At 42.1% G+C, this 18,821-nt stretch overlaps 2 protein-coding genes across 4 annotated transcripts; one reads left to right on the top strand and one right to left on the bottom strand.

Annotated features, from left to right (window-relative positions):
- Window positions 1-529: 529 nt before the first annotated feature.
- On the bottom strand, window positions 530-10,768 carry LOC115760008 (beta-1,3-galactosyltransferase 1). Of its 3 annotated transcripts, none has more exons than XM_030701168.1 (4): window positions 10,022-10,768; window positions 3,267-3,927; window positions 2,935-3,201; window positions 530-2,001 (listed from the first exon to the last, which is right to left on the bottom strand). In XM_030701168.1, the coding sequence occupies exons 2-4, from the start codon at window positions 3,781-3,783 to the stop codon at window positions 950-952; spliced, it is 1,836 nt and encodes a 611-aa protein (XP_030557028.1). In that variant the 5' UTR covers window positions 3,784-3,927; window positions 10,022-10,768; the 3' UTR covers window positions 530-949. The 3 variants fall into 3 exon arrangements, with proteins under 3 accessions (XP_030557028.1, XP_030557026.1, XP_030557029.1); XM_030701166.1 differs by lacking the exon at window positions 10,022-10,768 and adding an exon at window positions 4,331-4,415; XM_030701169.1 differs by lacking the exons at window positions 2,935-3,201; window positions 3,267-3,927; window positions 10,022-10,768 and adding an exon at window positions 2,129-2,475.
- A 481-nt stretch (window positions 10,769-11,249) lies between these two features.
- Window positions 11,250-18,218, top strand: LOC115759771 (protein MON2 homolog). The gene is made up of 12 exons (XM_030700838.1): window positions 11,250-11,706; window positions 12,023-12,154; window positions 12,215-12,769; window positions 12,832-13,430; window positions 13,486-13,916; window positions 13,973-14,688; window positions 14,760-15,098; window positions 15,172-15,816; window positions 15,903-16,081; window positions 16,142-17,245; window positions 17,314-17,396; window positions 17,459-18,218. The coding sequence occupies exons 1-12, from the start codon at window positions 11,581-11,583 to the stop codon at window positions 17,635-17,637; spliced, it is 5,088 nt and encodes a 1,695-aa protein (XP_030556698.1). The 5' UTR covers window positions 11,250-11,580; the 3' UTR covers window positions 17,638-18,218.
- Window positions 18,219-18,821: the final 603 nt, after the last annotated feature.

The following is an 18,821-nucleotide window of genomic DNA, read 5'->3' as shown; positions in this document are numbered from 1 at the left end:
CTAACCTAACATTATACAAGACGTAATAATCGTTAAGTTGTTAATATTTCTGCATAGTTTGGTATGTTATTCTCGCATTTAGCAAAAGTATTGCTAGGCTAGATCATTTATTTTATAAAATTAAATTATTATTAAGAAACACTTTTTGCGGCTAACATTCAAATTTAATGTAATTACTAAGATGGTTAAAAATATCGATGATTCTATCGATATCATGTTTCTAGTACTTTCGTGACTGTTCACTTAGGGATGTGAGCTCTAATAATCGGACACCGGAAAAATATCACGTGTGAATACCGGAAATAACCCGCGAAAATTTGTTTAAACTGTCTCTTCATTAATAAGTGTTAAAACTGAATTTCTAATTAGATTGAGAAATAAAACAATTTAATATGATAACTATGGGAAAAATTACGAAAGTGAAGTATTTTCCCAATTTTCCGGTCTAATTTAAGGAGACAGATTGATAGGCCTTTAAGAAACTAATGCATGACTACAGACACAAACAAAATTTCAATGCTTAAAGGAGCTGCCTTTTATATATTTCGAAAAAAACACAGATAATTTGATGACCACATAGACCATAGTTTTCTTTGAGACTGTTTCGATTGTTTTTAATTGTTTACCACGCACTATGTGTCTAAATATGTGTGTGTGTGTGTTGTGTGTTGTGTTAACATACTTATAACCACAGTTATAGCTAATTATTAGATAATTAATGGCATTTATAATGCTAAAATTAGGCTACAAAACGTAATTAAAAACATATGTGATAGTACATTAAAATCGAATAATATGTTATCCGCGCGTAGATACATAAGATACATTCCTCCTAATACTTAGAAACTAAAGTATTTCTATTTGCTGCCACTAGCTGCCTTTTCTTTCGCTAATCCATACGCTTTAACATTTAACATAGACATTAAATTCAGAGCTTAAACCTAAAATACTATTTACATTTAGTGGTCTGGTCCAGCAGCTTCTTCCACAGATCAAACTGTTCGTTCGATTTGATCATGTGCACGCTAATCGCGTTGCGTATATTGCAGGGATTAAATGAGATGCGTCGATTGACAAACTCGTTCACATGCAAACGCTCAATGCCCAGGCTTTGGGCCACAATGCCCGTGGTGAAGACATCCTCCAGCTTCAGATAGACCGTCTTCAGCGAGCGCACATATAGATCATGCACAACCTCGCCGGTCATCACGTAGGCGGGTCCCGTGGTAAACGAGGGAAATACGGCCGCCGGAAATTGATCAGTCGATACATAGTACTTTGATTTCTTGTTGCGTATGGGCTTCCATTTCTTGGCCAAACGGCCAAAGATGGCGCGCTTCTGTTTACGCTTTTCCAGCTGTGTCAGAAAAGTCAACAGCCTAGGCACATTGATGAACATATCGTCGTCCGTCTTCAATATGTACTTGGCATGCTGGCAATGCTGATCGACCCACTCCAGCGACGAGATGGTCTTCAGCGTTAGATTATTGTATGAATCAATAAAATTGCCGCGTATCAGATCGCCGTAAATGAAGTTCTCCTGGCTAAGCGCCGCATTCACCGTCTCGTTGGTGCCGCGACCCACCACAAACGCCATGCTGATGTCCCGTCGTACGCCGTAATGTCCCCAGGTCTGGCGTATAGACATGCGCGCATCCGCATGCGTCTGCGCCGAGGTGATCAATACGAGCAGCCGGATAGTTGCGCCGTTCAGCGGACAGAGGTGTTCCAAATCGATTTCGTCATTAAGATGGCCGCTTTCGTAGATCTTCTCCGCTGCAATGCCCTTGGACGGATCCACCGGACCGTTGGCTGCTGCCTTGCTGTTAACCTTCACCTTTGGCATTGGTGGTTTTGGAGCCGGAGGCGACTTCTCCTTCTGCTCGGCCGCGTCCGGCGCAGTTTTCACCGGCATTACAGCATACGAACCAACTGCCGCATTGTTGTTGTCCAGCAAATTAACTTGCAAGTCCTCAATCAGACCCGGCTGATTGGTCTTATCTGCAAATAAAGCGTACAAAATTTGAGTAATGTTTCCGCGAATAAGCAATATATGTGTATACATTGAGTATCTATGGGTTGTTGTTGTGTAATGTGAAATTTAATAGCGCACGCAAACAAGCCAAACCTTTGTCCAGCACACAGTTAGACCGTTATGGGAAATGTGATACCTCACGCTGGCGGACAATTGGAAAACAAACAAAACGGACTTCAGCTAATGACTTCTATTGTTGCCGAAGCTACTAATGCGACCATGTTATACCCTTGCAGTAGGCACTGACAACGACATCTCGAAACAAATTCTCGATTAGCGCGACAAATTAAGCTGATTGCGAAGCTGGCTTAAGGAGACATTGGATATGTCTTTTGGCGGCAGCGAACGGACCACTATATAATTTAGCTGACTTGGGAAATCTTGGCCTAAAATGTGTTTTTGTTTTGAAAACATTTTTGTTTTAAGTTGCGAGCTTCATCATAAAGCTCTTAAGGCAACTATAATTTTTAAAGAAATCTTGAATGAAATCTCAAGTGACGACTTTGCTACTGAAAGAGAAGCGCATCGAAGTCCGAAAATGCAATTCTTTAAGGAAAACCTGTTTTGTTTTGTTCAAAAAGCGAAATTGATTATGCTGCCAATCTTATTCACATCCGATCATATATCATTTAGAGTTTCTGTTGGAACATTCGATTGAAAATGAAGTTTTTGTACAATTATTTTTTGTTAAACAAATATTGCTCGCATTGCATTGATTGTTGGCTAGTCTAGGAAAATGTTATGCCTGCCAGGGTATTTCATAATCGGGCAACTCCAAAGTTAACTATTCTTGCTGGTATACATTTTCTTGTCTTTTTTGTTTTTGTTTTTCGCTTTTTAATTTGCACAAACGACAACTGTTTAGCGCAACATGCCACGCCCAGAAATTGACAACCAACCCGTGCGTTGTTCGCTGGGCGAGGAGACAGCTCCCGCCGCTGCCGCCGCCGCCGGGTTGCTGCTGTTCGATGTCATGTTCTTTAATATCTTATCGGCGTTCTCGATGAACTTTTGCAAATTGGAAGTGGGTATCATCAGAATCTCGGCGTCCGATGGTGACTGCTGCTGCTGCTGCAGTTGTTGTTGTTGTCCAGTAGCAGCTGCTGCCGCTGCCTGTTTGGCAGCCAAAGATTCGCTGTTGTTGTTGTTGTTTGAGTTGATGTTGCCTGCAATTGATTGATATTTATGCATGCACTGACATTTGAGTAAGCTGTTCCAGTAAACTACTCACCTGTAATTGTATCAATATTTTGCACATATTGCTGCTCTTCGAGCAGCTCGTCGCCGAAATTGGGCACCTGCTCGCTGCCCGCCTGGCTGGGACTGGCGCCCGCCGCGCCGCCATCCAACAGCGCATCCTCATCGATGGTGGGCAAACGATGCTGTTGCTGCTGCTGCTGCGCTGCTTTTTTGTGCTGCAGCTGATCCTGGCTCCTGACCTTGTTGCTGCTGCCGGCCGGCAGCTCAGCCTCAGCTGCAGCTGGCGCGAGGCCAAATTCGCCGGTGTTATTCAGCACAACCATTGCCGGCAGCTGCTCCGCCCGCTGCTGCTTCAGCTGTTGTCCGGCGGCTGCTGCTGCTGTCAGCTGTTGGGGCGTCGGTGGCGGCGGCGCGGCAACATGGATGTGCGTCGGCGTCAGCGTTGCGGTGGTCGAGTATGACGCATAGATAAAGATTGTGAGTATCACAACGATCAGAACGAGCAGAAAGCGCAAAATGCGCGTATTGTGCAAGTTGCCAACTACCATTGCGATCGTTTCAGTTTGAATATCTCAAATGTACGTTTCTTGAGTATTTCCTTTCGTATCTAGTAACTATTTCAAGTAATTCGTGTACATATATATTTGCGAGGGAAAGCGCTTGCTATGCCCGGCACGAGAAACGTGGAGCGACTGCAATGGAAGATAAACAAGAATACTTAGTTCACATAAGGAAATTATATATTTTCGAAAAGGCAACTTCATAATTTACGCGAGTGTGTGTGTGTGTGTGCGTGTGTATTGTGCTGTCAAGTGTTTGCCGGAAGTAAACAAAGGGTGTGTGTGTGTGCGTGTTAATAGAAGTTATAAAATTAGATGGAATCACATTATTTTGCCACTCGTAATTAAAGAGCTACCATTTATCTTATCTCTCAACTGGGCGAACTAACTGAACAAGTAATGATATTTATCGCTGCATATTTATCTATTTATCGATAAAAATTAATATACAAACAGTTCTTGCAAGTTCTATCAAAGAAGGGGAAAATAACCGTTAAAAGCAGACGGGCTAGCAAATATTGAATAGGTGCGTTACCACTAAGAAACTGCGAATTAAGTTAAATCAAAATGTACGACAGCTAATTTTATGTTTATTGACAGTTAAGCCAAATTTGTTAGAAGAAAAACTTAAATACAGAATGAAAGCATTTTCTGTTAATTCAATGCTCTTTTATGCCATAATCTTTTTATCAACAATTAAATAAAACAGAGCTAAAAGATAGGTTAAAAGTTTTTTTAAGGCGTAACCTAGCGCATTTATTGATGTGCTAGACTTTATATTAAATTTCCATAGGCAATATTTCAGAAAATAATACAAATACATTTCTTTGGAGAATCGGGAATTTGAAGCGAGTTTTTATAGTTCTCAGCGTCAACTTTATTATTCGTCACATCACTTCTTAAATATTAATATAATATATAATATATTATTAAACTAACCAAATGTCCGAGCAATGCAAAAAGTTGTAAGTTTCTGCTGTTCACGGGCAATCGCCCATAAATGCTAGACCATATAAACTATTCCGATTAAAATACATAAATCTTTACGATTGTGCGTGACTTTACTGGGCTAATGCCCAGATAAGGACTACTGTCAGATATGGGGTTATCCGTCTAAGCAGAGAAAAGAGCACGGAAACGCAGACACGGATTCTATTTTGTTTTCTTTGAACTCGAAACCAACTAAATTCAACAAAATTTCAGTTGTCAAAAGGAAATAAACATGTGCTTATCGTCATGTCTTTGGATTTTTGCTCAAAATGTAAATTGGCCAAAGATAAAGCTAAAGAAAAATAAAAAGGAAACAATATAATTAGTTATTAAGTGTTGGCTTCTTAAGAACTTTATCAGAGACATTACCTTAAACATTTTACTCATTAGCAGACTAGTAAAACAATTTGCTTTCGCCTTATGGAGTGTAATCAAAGCAACGCTAGAAGATTCTTGAAATAAGTATACAAAACACGTATGTGTTTATAGCTGACGCATGCGGAGCAAATATTTTGGGCATAAGAATCGCAGACTGAAGATGAGCTTTCTGCTGTTCTGGCCATGCTAATGAGCTGGACAAATGTCAGGAGCGCGAAGCATAAATTAGAGAGCATCAGTGCTGTCCCCTCCTCCCAAAAATCTAGCTATTTCTTGAAGCCAGTTAGCGAGAAAACTTGAGTACAGTAGAAATTCTAGCTTGCTTACAAACCAGTTTTGCGTTTATTTGTATCTTAAATTTTTTAATTTTACAAAAAGCGTATGCAAATATACTCAAAATACATATCTTAGTGGCTTTAGGCACTTAATATCTATAAGTCGCAAGTGCTGTATAGTTAGTTAATTGATTAGCGATAGAAAAAGCCAATGAGCTGATTGCAGTTCATTTACATTTTGATTGTTCGTTTATTTGTGTTGGGTTAAACATGAATTCGAGCCAAATGCATAAACAATTTAATAGTATATTTTTTTTTACATTTCCTCACAGACATGAAATTAGCACCACGTGCTTTGCTTTATATCAAGATGTGGGCACACTGGAAAACAGTGTTGGTATGTGCCTAACTGGAAGTTTCTTTAGCTGACATTCAGGAGCTTTAAGTTTAACTGAAGTTAAGTTAAGCGCCAATCTAAGCTAAGATTGAGTAAAGAAACCTAAAATAAAGCTTTGCAGCTTGTTCATTTTGTCAATTAAGTTTTCTTTTCAAGCTTTGCCAACACTGGTCAGCATCCATAGATTGTTTGTTGTTGCCATGGGCTGCTGTTTTGTATGCGCAGACACAGACACAAAGTTAACTTTGAGAAAAATGCTTGACCCGATTCAAAGAACCTGAAGTAACCCGCCTGCGCAAATACTTAGCCCGCGACAGGGTATTGTAGCTAACACACTTGGCCCAGATACTCAAGATAGAAGCCGGCACTTGCACAGCTTAAGTTCCAATCAGCTTCACCTGGTCAAAACGGAAATTTCAGCGCTTATTGAGCGCTCCGATAGCCGCACAACTGACAAGTTTATCGCTCAAGTGGATTTCATATATGTAGTACATATGGCATACAAACTAGTTCAATTGTTAAAGTGCCATTAAAATGCTAATAATAGTTAACTGATTTTGATTAGTAGTTTCACCTGTTGACCCCATCCTATAAAAATAGAACATGTTAGCCAATGGACGTCAGAGCCAAACTGACGTCAAAATCAAAAGGCCAAAATATATTAAATGGCCGTGCTTGCTCGAAGAAGAAGGTCGGAACTTCCAGAACAGGCAATTCATGTTGATAAAATAATGTATTCTAAAGAAATTCACTTGAATTGATATCACAAAGTTTCATTTTTGTTTTCCAGAATTATCTGGAATATCTGGCAAATTATAAGTTAACAAATATGAGAAAACTGAAAATACGAATACTAATAATTGTTACTAATATATTGTTTCAAAGTTTTAATATGCAAGCGAAATCTGCAATGGTTTAAGGGCTGGGACTTTCCATTTATAGCTTGGAATAAATTATAAGATAAGGTTATAGATAACTGGGCCGACGCTGGCGTCTTTATCTAATCTGTCTAATTAAAACAACTCATTGAAAGCAAGACGAATATCACGCAAAATAGTGTTATTGGCATGTCGCTTAGGTTGTTTACACTGCACAAAAGGTAGCTGACAGATAAAGCAATTAAGTTGTTTTGGCTTGAGTTCTTATAAATCTTAACAATGGGGTTTTCATAAGAACCGAGCTACCGATTTCTAGCGGGTTTTGCCCAACTTTGATAATCAATCAGCCAGTCATTCCATCAATCGGGGTCAATTTAATTTCGATCTACCATTAAACGTTAATTGTTGTAGTTGCCAGCTTGTCTTACCCAAACTTTGATGATCAATCAGTCAGTCATTTTATCAATCATGTCAATTAGAATCTGAACTATCATTTGCTGGTTTTACCCAAACTTTAATGATCAAGAGTCAGTCATTTTATCAATCAGGTCGAATAATTGTAGCATTTACTAACGGGCTTTACCCAAAGTTATCAATCAGGTCAATTAAAATCCATTTATGTGTGGTTTTACCCAAACTTTGATGATCAATCAGTCAATCATTTAGACTTTCAGATCAATTAGAATACGAACTACAATTTGGGTGATACCAATCAGGTCGTTTAATTATAGTATTTACTGGCGGGTCTTGCCCAACTGATGGATAATTAATCAGTCAGTCAATCAGATCAATTAAAATCCCAGCCACACTTTAAGATTTACTTCATGCAAATAAACGTAGCTTTTACTAGTTAGTTTTATTCGAACTTTGATGATCAATCAGTCAATCATTCTAATAATCAGGTGAGCGTTGATAATCAATCAATCAGTCAATCAGATCAATACAAAAAACCCAGCCACGATTTAATAAGATTTACTTCATGTAATTAAACGTAGCATTTACTAGTTAGTTTTATCCAAACTTTGACGATCAATCAGTCAATCATTCTAAATATGAATTATCAGTCAGTCAGTCAATAACTTTGTTACTAGCAAATTTTAGTTATTTCTAAGATTTATAGCTGACAGATCCCAGTTGTTGTTTCGATATATATATCTATATATATACTATATCTTTGGCTGTCAGCGTGGAATTTTCTTAGCTAGTTGACTTTGTTTACGGTGTTTTCTTTGACGCACTGTGCAATTTGGTAGCTTATCGTGACGCCCAGCTAGAGACAATAATATATGTATGTGAACTGAAACGCAAGTACTTGGGCAAACAGTGTCAAATCTAAAAAGGAAAAAAAAACTAACAATAAACTTTGTATTGGAGACCGCAGCGTGACGCGGTTGTCGGCTGTCTGGAAAGCGAGAGTGCTCCATACTATATATAATTAGTACAAATAGATTAGGCTGCTGCTAGTTCATCTCTGACGCGTGCTCTGAACCCGCCCGCCCGATGAGTCATGTGATAAGAACATGTGGTACCTGCTGCAATGTTTACAAATGCTAATCAATAGAAATACTTCCGCCCCGCTCAACGCCGGACAATGCCATATCAGCGTCTATACTAATTGGTGCGGCTTATCAGCCATGTACACTGAAAGAATTTTTATGTATTTCGTATTATTAATATTTAAATGGACTTTCTAAAAAAGAATTATTCAAATTTAGAAAGTGTACACTGAGAGAATTTGTATGCATTTCCATTAAATATATAAATGGAATTTTTTCAAATTATAATATTTTCTAGAAAAAGAAAAGTTGGAAGTTTAAATGTCTGCGATTTTCTCGAATATTATCTGAACAGTTTCTATTTCAAATTAAAAAAAATATAGTTGTTTTATTTTCACAAATTAAACCTTATAAATTTGCTATTCAGATACTTATGAGACCTTTTATTTGATTTAAATCTTTTTTCCTTCCATTTTTATCTAGCTGAAATTTTTTCCTCTTACTAAAATAAAGTAAATTATTCAATATAAGTAAATGGTGTAAGCAATTTACATTTAAATGAGGCTAATGAAATGAGTCAAGGGGCCAGCATTTGCCCGGGCCCCGGGATCGTAATTGCACTAATGAACACGCGATTTTTTTCAGTGTTTCGCTGTTGGAATTACTTGCAAAGTGCTAAATGAGTGCGATATGAATGTAAAAATTTGCAATTATTATTTAACGCGCTGTTAAACTGAAACAATATGTTATCATTTATTGCATAATTTGTGTAGGTGAAGCTGGATCAGCCTCGGCTGCTGCTCAAACACATTGTACAAAAACTATGGACCCTGATAAGTACATTGAACCGCAGATAATTGTCGGTTATACCGAGAAAACGGGTTTCCAACCGAAACCAAAGAGGAACAAAATCTTTGGCTGGACCATGTGGCTATCAATCAAAGTCGCATCAAATGCCAAAAGGAGGGCGTTGACCACCAAGTTGATAAAAAATAAAATATATCCAGCTGATCCGCCTGGCTAGCTAACATACATATACATATCCATGATACTTCCGCCAGCTGAAGAAACCTTCGCGCCGGAATAAACGCACATGGAATTTGGCAATAGCCAAAAACTATTACCCAATCTTTAAGCAAACAAAATAGAGGAAGAAAAAAGCGTTATGGTTATGTTAATCAATTTAACAATAGGCCAAGTAAGCGAGGAATAGGCGAGGCTGCACGACTAGCAGATTCCCTGCAAACACACACAAACATTGCTCGCAAGCTAGACTAACTTGAGGGTTTCTGGTCAGATCATTGCGAGCTTTTAAATTGCAATTCATATATAAAAAACAATCATTGTTTACGTTAGTTTAAGTTTCAGTCAAAATAGAGTTTTTTTTTTCAATTTTAGCCGGTGCTGACATCGATATTTATCGATTATTTTATATCTCTCTCTATTATATCCAATAGTCTAGGCCTTCTTCTTTCTATCTGTTACACATTTGTTTAAATAGATGCAACTTAAAAGTCAAAATTCTATATAAAAACAAAGTGTACAGTATGTTTTACATACTTTTCGTAATGTTATTAAATTCCAAATTAGTGTAGCCAAACTTAACAAAAGCAAAAAACTGAAAATGTATCAATTTTCATGTTGCCACACATTTATATAACTTCATTAGACCCATTGAGAAATGGTTACAGGGTATTCAAAAACAACGCAGTCATCGCTGGCCCATTGCATTATCACTGGCCCTCAGCAATGCCCCCCCCTCTTTCATTCTCCCTCTCTCTTGCAGTCGATCTCAGTCGCACACTAACTTACCTGCAGCTAGTCGCAGCGTCGACGTCGACGTCAACTTGGCGAGTAAATTTGTTAATTGAAGCAGCGACTGAGGCAGCGCGTCAGCGTCAGCCTGAAGACAGCGACAAAGTCGTCGACGTTGGGGCTATGTTTGTGGCTGTGGCTGTGGCTATTGTTGGACCAGGGTCAAGCATAATTACTATGTGCCTGGCTTGTTGTCTTCTTGTTGTGTTAGCTATTTTTAGTGTTTGCTCATAATTAATTTGTATTTTGTTGACATTATGCGTATAAAAAAGAATTATGACAACAATTAGTTGGACAGTGTATGTTCTTTTTCTGGACGTGCCGATGTGCCAGCTGGCGCCTAGTCAGTCGCCTTGGGAGCCTGTGCTTCGACTATCCGATTATGTGTTTAGCCTTAATTTAATGCCAGTTGTTTTAAAGCTGTTTCATTAGTCATGCGGGCCAGGCATAAGAAACAGACTACGCGTTTATTTCTGGCCAATATGCATGTGTGTATGCAAAAGGTTTCGCGAGTTTTTTCTTTTGCTTTTCAGTTACTTTAACGCTTGTTGGTTGCTGTGCGACAACGATTTGCATTTGTTTTTGTACAGCTAATGACACTTTTGGAGGCTTATGCACTTTATCGCGAACACGTATGCAGTGGAATGGCTTTTGAATTTAGGGTTTTAATCTCATTAAAATAAATCTCAAATACAGTTTTTGTTTACTCCGCGAAACGCGAACGGGTGCGAGTCGTTTGTGTTCGTCCGCTGCTCGTGTTGCGTTTCTTCTTCTTGCTTTTCGTACTAATGATAATAATCACCCTGTGTAGATTAACAGCTTGCATAACAGCGGCATGTTATTTTACTGTTGCCTTGCTGTTAACAACAGCAAACTTTTACAAATTACTGATTACTTTTCTGTTGCAATTCGTTGACATATATTATATCAAAACTCTAAAATCGAACTCATTTATTTATTTAGAATCGAAAATCAGAAAGTTACTTCACATTTGTAGTCACCCGGGAAGAATTAACAGCAGAACAAACCCTAAAAGTCGGTTATAGTAGAGTTGCCTCAGTTTGAATTATATTTTATTATTTAATTTATATTTTAAATTAATGCTTTTGTAAAAGATTACGATGTCTATGTCTTTCAATGGAGCCAAGCTATGTTTATAGAAGGTAAACATTCTTGGATTTATGTTTAATTCTCAACTTTGGGCGCAGTAGAAGAATATCACGCGAACAGTCCAACAGTTGCGCAACTGTTGGCGAACGTGAACAGCGCAACTCTGCCTATCGATAAACTGTGTACGTCAGCTGCAGCTGTCAGAAGCGATTCACAAAAATTTTCAACAACCGACTTGTTATTGTGCTCGCTTCCGTGTATTTGTTTGGTCCATATAAGAGTAAAGTGAGATTAAACGCATTTGCTTAGCATAATTGTTGTATTTAAATGTTGCATGCATATAATGCACTAAGTGTCTCGTTCGTTCAACAAGGCGACAGAGGAGAACACAACAACAGTTGAAACACCGAGAAAAAAAAAACCCCCCCCAACAAGAACGCATAACTATGTCATTTGTCGGCGGCGGGGTGGTGGGCGGTGGCACCGATGTGCACAAATTCGTTGAGGCCCTGCAGGCAGACTTCAAGACGCTCTCACTTGAAACCAAGAAGAAGTACCCGCAAATAAAAGAGGTAAGTGCCTGTACCAGGGTCAAATGCTGCCGTTTGTTGCCTCATTAAATCCGCTGACGTGTGCATCATTGTGGCAATTTGTCATGCGGTGGCAACTGTGTGCGCAGTGCCTGTTTTGTGGCCTGCTGACGCCAGTGATGGTGGAGGGGGGAAGGGGGAGTGGCTGCTCTGTGCACCTGTGTGTGTGCACGAAGCAATTATGAAATTGATATCGCACCGGTCAGCGAAAAGCAATCAAATTTGATTTTTATGACAAGTGCGTTAATCGAATTGTCTATGGTCGTTAAAAGTTAAACAAAATTTCATTTCGTTGCAGGCATGCGAAGAGGCAATTTCGAAATTATGCACCGCCGGCAGCAGCCAGCAAAATTCTGTATACTACACCGTCAATCAGATACTCTATCCGCTGGTGCAGGGCTGCGAAACCAAAGACTTGAAAATTATCAAGGTGAGTCATCAACATAACTTGTTAACGTTCCACCCTTTCACGTGTCTCTTCCTTCCCAAGTTCTGCCTGGGCATGATGCAGCGCCTGATTACACAGCAGGTGGTTGATCAGAAGGGCGCCCTGTATATAACAAACGCCTTATGGACCCTGATGGAGCACAACATCGAGGAGGTCAAGGTGCTGCAGACGGTGACACTGCTGCTGACCACCAATCTGGTGGTGCATGGTGACACGCTGGCCAAGGCGCTGGTCTTGTGCTTTCGCTTGCACTATACCAAGAATCCAACAATTGTCAACACAGCTGGCGCGACAATACGACAGTTGGTCTCTCTGGTCTTTGAACGCGTTTATTTGGAAAAAGACTCGGTGCACAGTCTGCAGCAACAGCAGCAGCAGCTGCAGCAGTCGGGCACAAGCAGTCCGGATGCCGATGGCAATAGCACACAGGATGGACAAACTTTTGCTATGGACGCCTTTCATTTGTTTCAGGATCTGGTGCAGCTAGTCAACACCGAGCAGCCCTTTTGGCTGCTGGGCATGACCGAAATGACGCGCACTTTTGGCCTCGAGCTGCTCGAGGCCGTGCTGAGCAACTTTAGCGCAGTATTCCACGAGGTTAGTTTGACATAAATATGGCCATCAACTATAATAATAACACATTCTCGTATACTGCACAGAATCAGGAGTTCCGGCTGCTTCTGAAGGAACGCGTTTGCGCATTAGTCATAAAACTATTCTCGCCCAATGTTAAGCACCGCCAGCTGCCAGCGCCAAGCAATGGCACAGCTGCAGTGCCCGTGGACAAGCCATATTTTCCTATAAGTATGCGTCTGCTGCGCCTGGTGGCCATATTGATACAGAAGTATCATACCATATTGGTTACCGAGTGTGAGATATTTTTGTCGCTAATCATCAAGTTCTTGGATCCGGACAAGCCGCACTGGCAGCGCGCCTTGGCTCTTGAGGTCATTCACAAGCTGGTCACACGCTCCACGCTAATTGCCTTCTTCTGCAAGTCGTACGATTTGAAAAATCATGCCACGCATATTGTGCACGACATGATTGCCGCAATGGGCAGCTACGTGCGCTACTCACTGATCAATGCATCCGCTGTGCTCAGCAACGGCGGACAACAGGCAGTTGGCGCCGCTGGGCAACCGCCCAGCACATTGTCGGCGCTGGCCAGTGGCGGCAACAATCAGTGTGGTTTTATGTTCCGCGGCGCCTATCTCCCACTGGTGGCCAGCTTTGCGCCGGGCCTACCCAAGGCTGTTTAGTAAGCAGCTGCAGCAGCACTTTACAGAAAAATACTAATTAGCCTTTATTTGCAGCCTGGAAATGCTGGACAAACTGGATGCGCCCAACATACCCGATAGCTATGGCATTTCGCTGGCCTATGCCATTTTGCTGGACATGACGCGCTCGATTGGTGGCGTTATACAACGCACGCCGGAGCTGCATCCCACACACAACATGGCCGTTATCACCGAGGAGGAGCACAAGCCATTGTGCCTACAACTGATCAATTCCAGCTGGTCTGGCCTGCTCAGCGCATTCATTCCGCTTGTGGAAACTTCCATTGATGAAGGCACCACAGAGAACATTCTGAAGGCCATGCAAAACTATGCAGCCCTTTGCGGCATGCTGGATCAATTGCAGCCGCGCGATGCATTTATAATGGCCATGTGTCGCGCCTCATTTCCGCCACACTATGCCATGTCCATATTTGCCAACGCCGCCCAGCTGGATGCAGATCTCAGATGTAAGCGTTGTATCCTTAAGTATTTCTTATCTTTATTATTTGTATACCCATTCCAGGTCACACACGCAGCGGCAGTCAGGATCTGAGCAGTCAGTTCATCAATAGCTGCAATGCCGATGGTGGCGACTTTCGGCCACAGATTGTGGCGGTGGGCACGCCGCTGCCCAGCGCCTCGTTGCCGCACAGCGTGATGCAGGCCCCAGTGATGCTGACCAATAAGAATTTGCAGTGCATGCGCGCAATTCTGCTGCTGGCGCACAACAATGGCAGCATACTGGGCACCTCGTGGCACATTGTGCTGCAGACGTTGCAGCATTTGGTTTGGATACTGGGCTTGAAGCCTTCAACGGGCGGCAGTTTGCAGGCGATGCCCAAGCCCGCCGTGGAAGCCAATGTGGGCATACAGACGGCAGTAATGGCTGATCTGCCGGTGCTGTCCCAAATGATAGGCCAGCTCTTCGAATCCAGTCAGTATTTGGATGATGTGGCGCTGCATCATCTGATCGATGCGCTATGCAAGCTCTCCCACGAGGCCATGGAGCTGGCCTATGCCAACCGGGAGCCCTCGCTGTTCGCTGTGGCTAAGCTAATGGAAACGGGTCTCGTCAACATGCCACGCATCGAGGTGCTCTGGCGGCCGCTCACCAATCATCTGCTCGAGGTCTGCCAGCATCGACACATACGAATGCGCGAGTGGGGCGTGGAGGCCATCACGTATCTGGTCAAGTCGGCGCTGCAGTTCAAGCACAAGCAGCCGCTCAAAGAAAACCTGGTGAGTATATATATTACATATATATATTATGCTATATTACTGTAAAATATTCAACACGTTTTTAATTGCAGGAATTGCAAACCATGCTGCTGAGTCCGCTCTCCGAGCTGTCCACGGTATTACATGCGGATGTGCGTCAGCGTCAATTGGATTGTGTTCTGCAGATCCTCAATACAGCGGGAGAAATTCTATCCTTTGGCTGGCCCGCCATCATTGAGATAATTGGCGCTGTCAATGATCATCATGGCGAGCCGCTGATCCGCACCGCATTCCAATGCCTGCAGCTGGTCATCACCGATTTTCTGACGGTCATGCCATGGCGCTGTCTGCCCCTGTGCATCAGCACAGCGGCCAAATTCGGCTCACAGACGCAGGAGCTGAATATCTCGCTGACGGCCATTGGGCTCATGGTAAGCAAAAAGCGAAAAAGCGAGGAGTGAATGAAAATTGATTTTCTGTATTGATTTCCTTTTGCTTTTACAGTGGAATATCTCGGACTTTTTCAATCAAAATCAGGACAAACTAATGTCCACACAGCTGGAGGATGTGGCCATATTGCCGGACTTTCCCGGCACACTTAAAATGCCTCAGTTTGACAAGCTGTGGATGTGCCTGTACGCCAAACTGGGCGAGCTGTGTGTGGATCTGCGGCCGGCGGTCCGCAAATCCGCCGGGCAAACGTTATTTTCGACAATTGCAGCGCATGGCAGCCTGCTAAATCCACCCACATGGCAGGCACTGGTCTGGCAGGTGCTCTTCCCGCTGCTGGACAATGTGCGCGCGCTCAGCAGCTCCGCAAGCAATGAGAAGGTGGACGCCAGCGGCAACATTCTGATTCACCATTCGCGTAACACCGCCCAAAAGCAATGGGCCGAAACGCAGGTGTTAACCTTATCCGGCGTGTGTCGGGTGTTCAACACAAAGCGCGACCTGCTCCAAATGCTGGGCGATTTCGAGCGTGCCTGGTCGCTTATTCTAGAGTTCATACAGAATGCGGCGCTCAGCAAGAATGGTGAAGTTTCGCTGGCGGCGCTAAAGTCCCTGCAGGAGATTATGTACCACACGAGCACGGAGCGTGGGCTCAAGGATGGTCAAACGGCACAGCAGCAGGATGAGGAGATCTGGAACGTAAGTTCAATTGTTGAACATTTTAATTTTAAAGTCAGTTATCAGAATTAGCTAATTTTGTTCTATTTGTATTCATCTTTTATCAGATTGCCTGGAATATTTGGCTGAGCATTGGCATGGAGAGTACCAAAATGTCGGCGACAACAAGGCTTTTGCCCGGCGTTGCCGGCGGAGATAGCCAAGAGGATTTCTACATTCCCAGTCAGGCATTTCTCACGGCTCTCATACAAATCTTTCCCGCAATTTTCCAGCACATTCAAGTGAGGTGAGTTGATTGGCCCCAACTAATTTGAGCCAAGACAAGAGCTAACTCTCGCGCTTACAGATTTAGTGCATCCGATTTTGATAAGTTCTGCACCGTGCTGACCAACGCCGTTTGCATACCCGTGCAAACGGATGCCGTTCCTTACATCATGTCCACGGTGTCGGACACGCTGCTGACGCCGCTGCATGATGGCATACTGGAGTGCATGGAGCTGATACAGAAGGAGGCCATCAGGCCGGACTCGGAGTCGAGCATACGCCAACTGATACCCGCCATTTTTCGCCAGCTGCTGATATTTAGCAAATTCGCGTGCGCCCCGCCCACCTTTCAGCAGAGCGTGGAGCACAACAAGTACGGCAAATCGGGCAATCATTATGCCAACAATGCAGCTGTCGAAGTGGTCAGCATGAACTATATACCCTTTGGCGAGAAGTCCATTAGCATTTGTGTGAAACTATACCAAAGCACGGCCACCGAGGAGTCGGTAGTGCAGGAGCAGATATTGCACGACATTATCAAGGCGCTGCGCACCCCACTGGCCATGAAGTACAAGTGTCTATCGTCGAGCACCTGGAAGCTGGCCATTTCCAGCCTGATCAGCGTGCTGCACACCGGACTTAAAGTGGCGCGCAATAAGCCGCAACATTTTGCCAGTCAATGGGATGATTTGGCTGATACGCTGGACAAGTTTCTGTTTCCAATCAGCGTGTGCACCATTGAGGATCGCGGTCTTGAAGAGATTGTGCTCGACGAGACAATCGATTGCCAAGTGATTGAGCTGCTGCGCGACGAGGTCCTGCCGTATGCGCACGAATTGCCGCATCAGTTCATAATGCAAATTGTGGTGCTGCTCAACAAGGGCTCCATACACTCTGCATCGGATAGCAACATTTGCTACGAGTCCGACTGGAAGCTGCGCGAAATCTTTGCCAAAACTTGTTTCGAAACGCTGCTGCAGTTCTCTCTGCTGGAGGATCAGGCAACGGCAACAGCGTGCAATAATAATCGTCTAAATGCCAATTTACTGACCGCCGGCAGCGCAGGTGCCGTGAATAAGGACTTTGCTGGCCGCCTGGCTGTCACGGCCCTGCTGCATCGCTTCCAGGAGGTACTCAAGCGCTTTAACGACGATGAGCGCCAGAGCGGCAAGTGCCCGTTGCCCAGGTTGGTGTTGTTGTTGGCTTACAGGCAAGCATTTATCTGTAATTAATGTACATGTTTTTATTGAACAGATTTCGCCTCTCGGAAATATCCTTTGTGCTGAAAGCCATTGCAACACTTGTCGTCTCCATGAAGAAAGCGCCAGCATCCAAAGGTGCGTGCTGCATAAAACTAACCCATTAGCTACTTTAATGTTTGTTTCGTTTTGTCAACCAGTTAATAAGCCCGCTTGGGATTTACTGATTGGTCTGTATCCCTATTTGGTGGACTGCACCACAACCACATCGCCGGAGGTCTCGCGATCGCTGCGCGAGGCGTTACTACAGTACACCGATCTTTTGCAGGCGCCCAGCTATGTCAAGGACAATGCTATACAATCGAATGGACAGCAGTGAACAATTGTGTAGAGGATAGGCGGGAGTTTAATCGTTTTTAGTTGCTTAAGTCACTGTCCTTTTGAATATATATTAATATAATACATATTTATTTTAACTTTGCATAATTTAAAAATCGAAAACAAAAACATGTTATATATGATATATGCTTATGTCCCACTCTCCTTCCCTATAAGCCCCTTATATATTTGTAAAAGTATTGTAGTAAAAACTAAGTATATTATTATATTATTATCTATTTACACAAGTTCACAGTTGCAGCTGTCAAGAGCTTAGCGGCTCGATAAGATAAGCTGCCCCAACAAACCGGTTAACCTACTATGCAGCAGCCTTATCTGACAAATATTTCTTTAGTACCTTGGTGAGATGCTGTTTACTGATATGATATACAAAAAAAAAAAACTATATGAAAACTAAACATTGAGCTATGCGTGTAGCGCATTTTAAAGAACCTACCTAGAAAAACAAATAGACTTGCGTGTTATCTGAATCAAATATTAACACTTAATCAGCAACAACTTTGTAGTGACGTTTTTAAATAAAGCAAAATTTATTATCGCATTTTATTAAATAATAATATGGCCTTCAACTGTGACGTAAACAGATTACCAAAAGCTGATAACACAAACGAATGTCTGAACATGTACATATGTATATAAGAAAACATCTCTATGTAATTAAAAAAAAAATTGTAGCTCGGTGCTCAGGTCAACACCATGATGAAGGCTTTTAGCCACAAGTCGGTCGGTTCGTGAATTAAACGTTTTTGTTGGTCACATATTCAAAAAAAAATTGATCAAAAAAGTTGTGACTTTACAAACGAATCGTTTTTTGGTCAACCATTTTTTTTAGCAGATCGATTTTTAATTTACTTGAATGTCAATTGATAGTAGGGATCCGTACGAATTCAAAAAGGTGTAACTTTTAAAAATCTGACGCTTTTTAACCGAGATATTCAAAAAAATTGATCAAAAAAGTTGTGATTTTCGAGCCGACCCCGATTTTAAGAAAAAACGTGATGTAACCCCTTGCTTTTTGGTCGATTTTGGTCAAAATTTAGATTTTCTATTTTTTGATGCCAGTCGATAGTACTGATCCTTACGAGTCTAAAATGGTATAAAATTAAAAAATCGGGCATTATTTGGCCGAGATATTCCAAAAAATCATCAAAAAAGGTTGACTTT

Source organism: Drosophila novamexicana, unplaced genomic scaffold (genome assembly GCF_003285875.2).
Source record: "Drosophila novamexicana strain 15010-1031.04,08,12 unplaced genomic scaffold, DnovRS2.1 tig00000387-arrow-pilon, whole genome shotgun sequence".
Classification (NCBI taxonomy): Eukaryota; Metazoa; Arthropoda; class Insecta; order Diptera; family Drosophilidae; genus Drosophila; species Drosophila novamexicana.
The sequence above is the reverse complement of the archived record's forward strand: the minus strand, read 5'-3'. Positions and strand labels throughout refer to the sequence as shown.

Coding starts and splice junctions, on each gene's coding strand:
- LOC115759771 (XM_030700838.1), top strand. CDS start 11,581: ATGTCATTTGTCGGCGGCGGGGTGGTGGGCGGTGGCACCGATGTGCAC. Junction 15,099..15,171: donor TGACGGCCATTGGGCTCATG/GTAAGCAAAAAG, acceptor TTGCTTTTACAG/TGGAATATCTCGGACTTTTT. Junction 17,397..17,458: donor GAAAGCGCCAGCATCCAAAG/GTGCGTGCTGCA, acceptor TTTGTCAACCAG/TTAATAAGCCCGCTTGGGAT.
- LOC115760008 (XM_030701168.1), bottom strand. CDS start 3,783: ATGGTAGTTGGCAACTTGCACAATACGCGCATTTTGCGCTTTCTGCTC. Junction 3,202..3,266: donor AAATATTGATACAATTACAG/GTGAGTAGTTTA, acceptor AATCAATTGCAG/GCAACATCAACTCAAACAAC. Junction 2,002..2,934: donor GCCCAGCGAACAACGCACGG/GTTGGTTGTCAA, acceptor CTTTATTTGCAG/ATAAGACCAATCAGCCGGGT.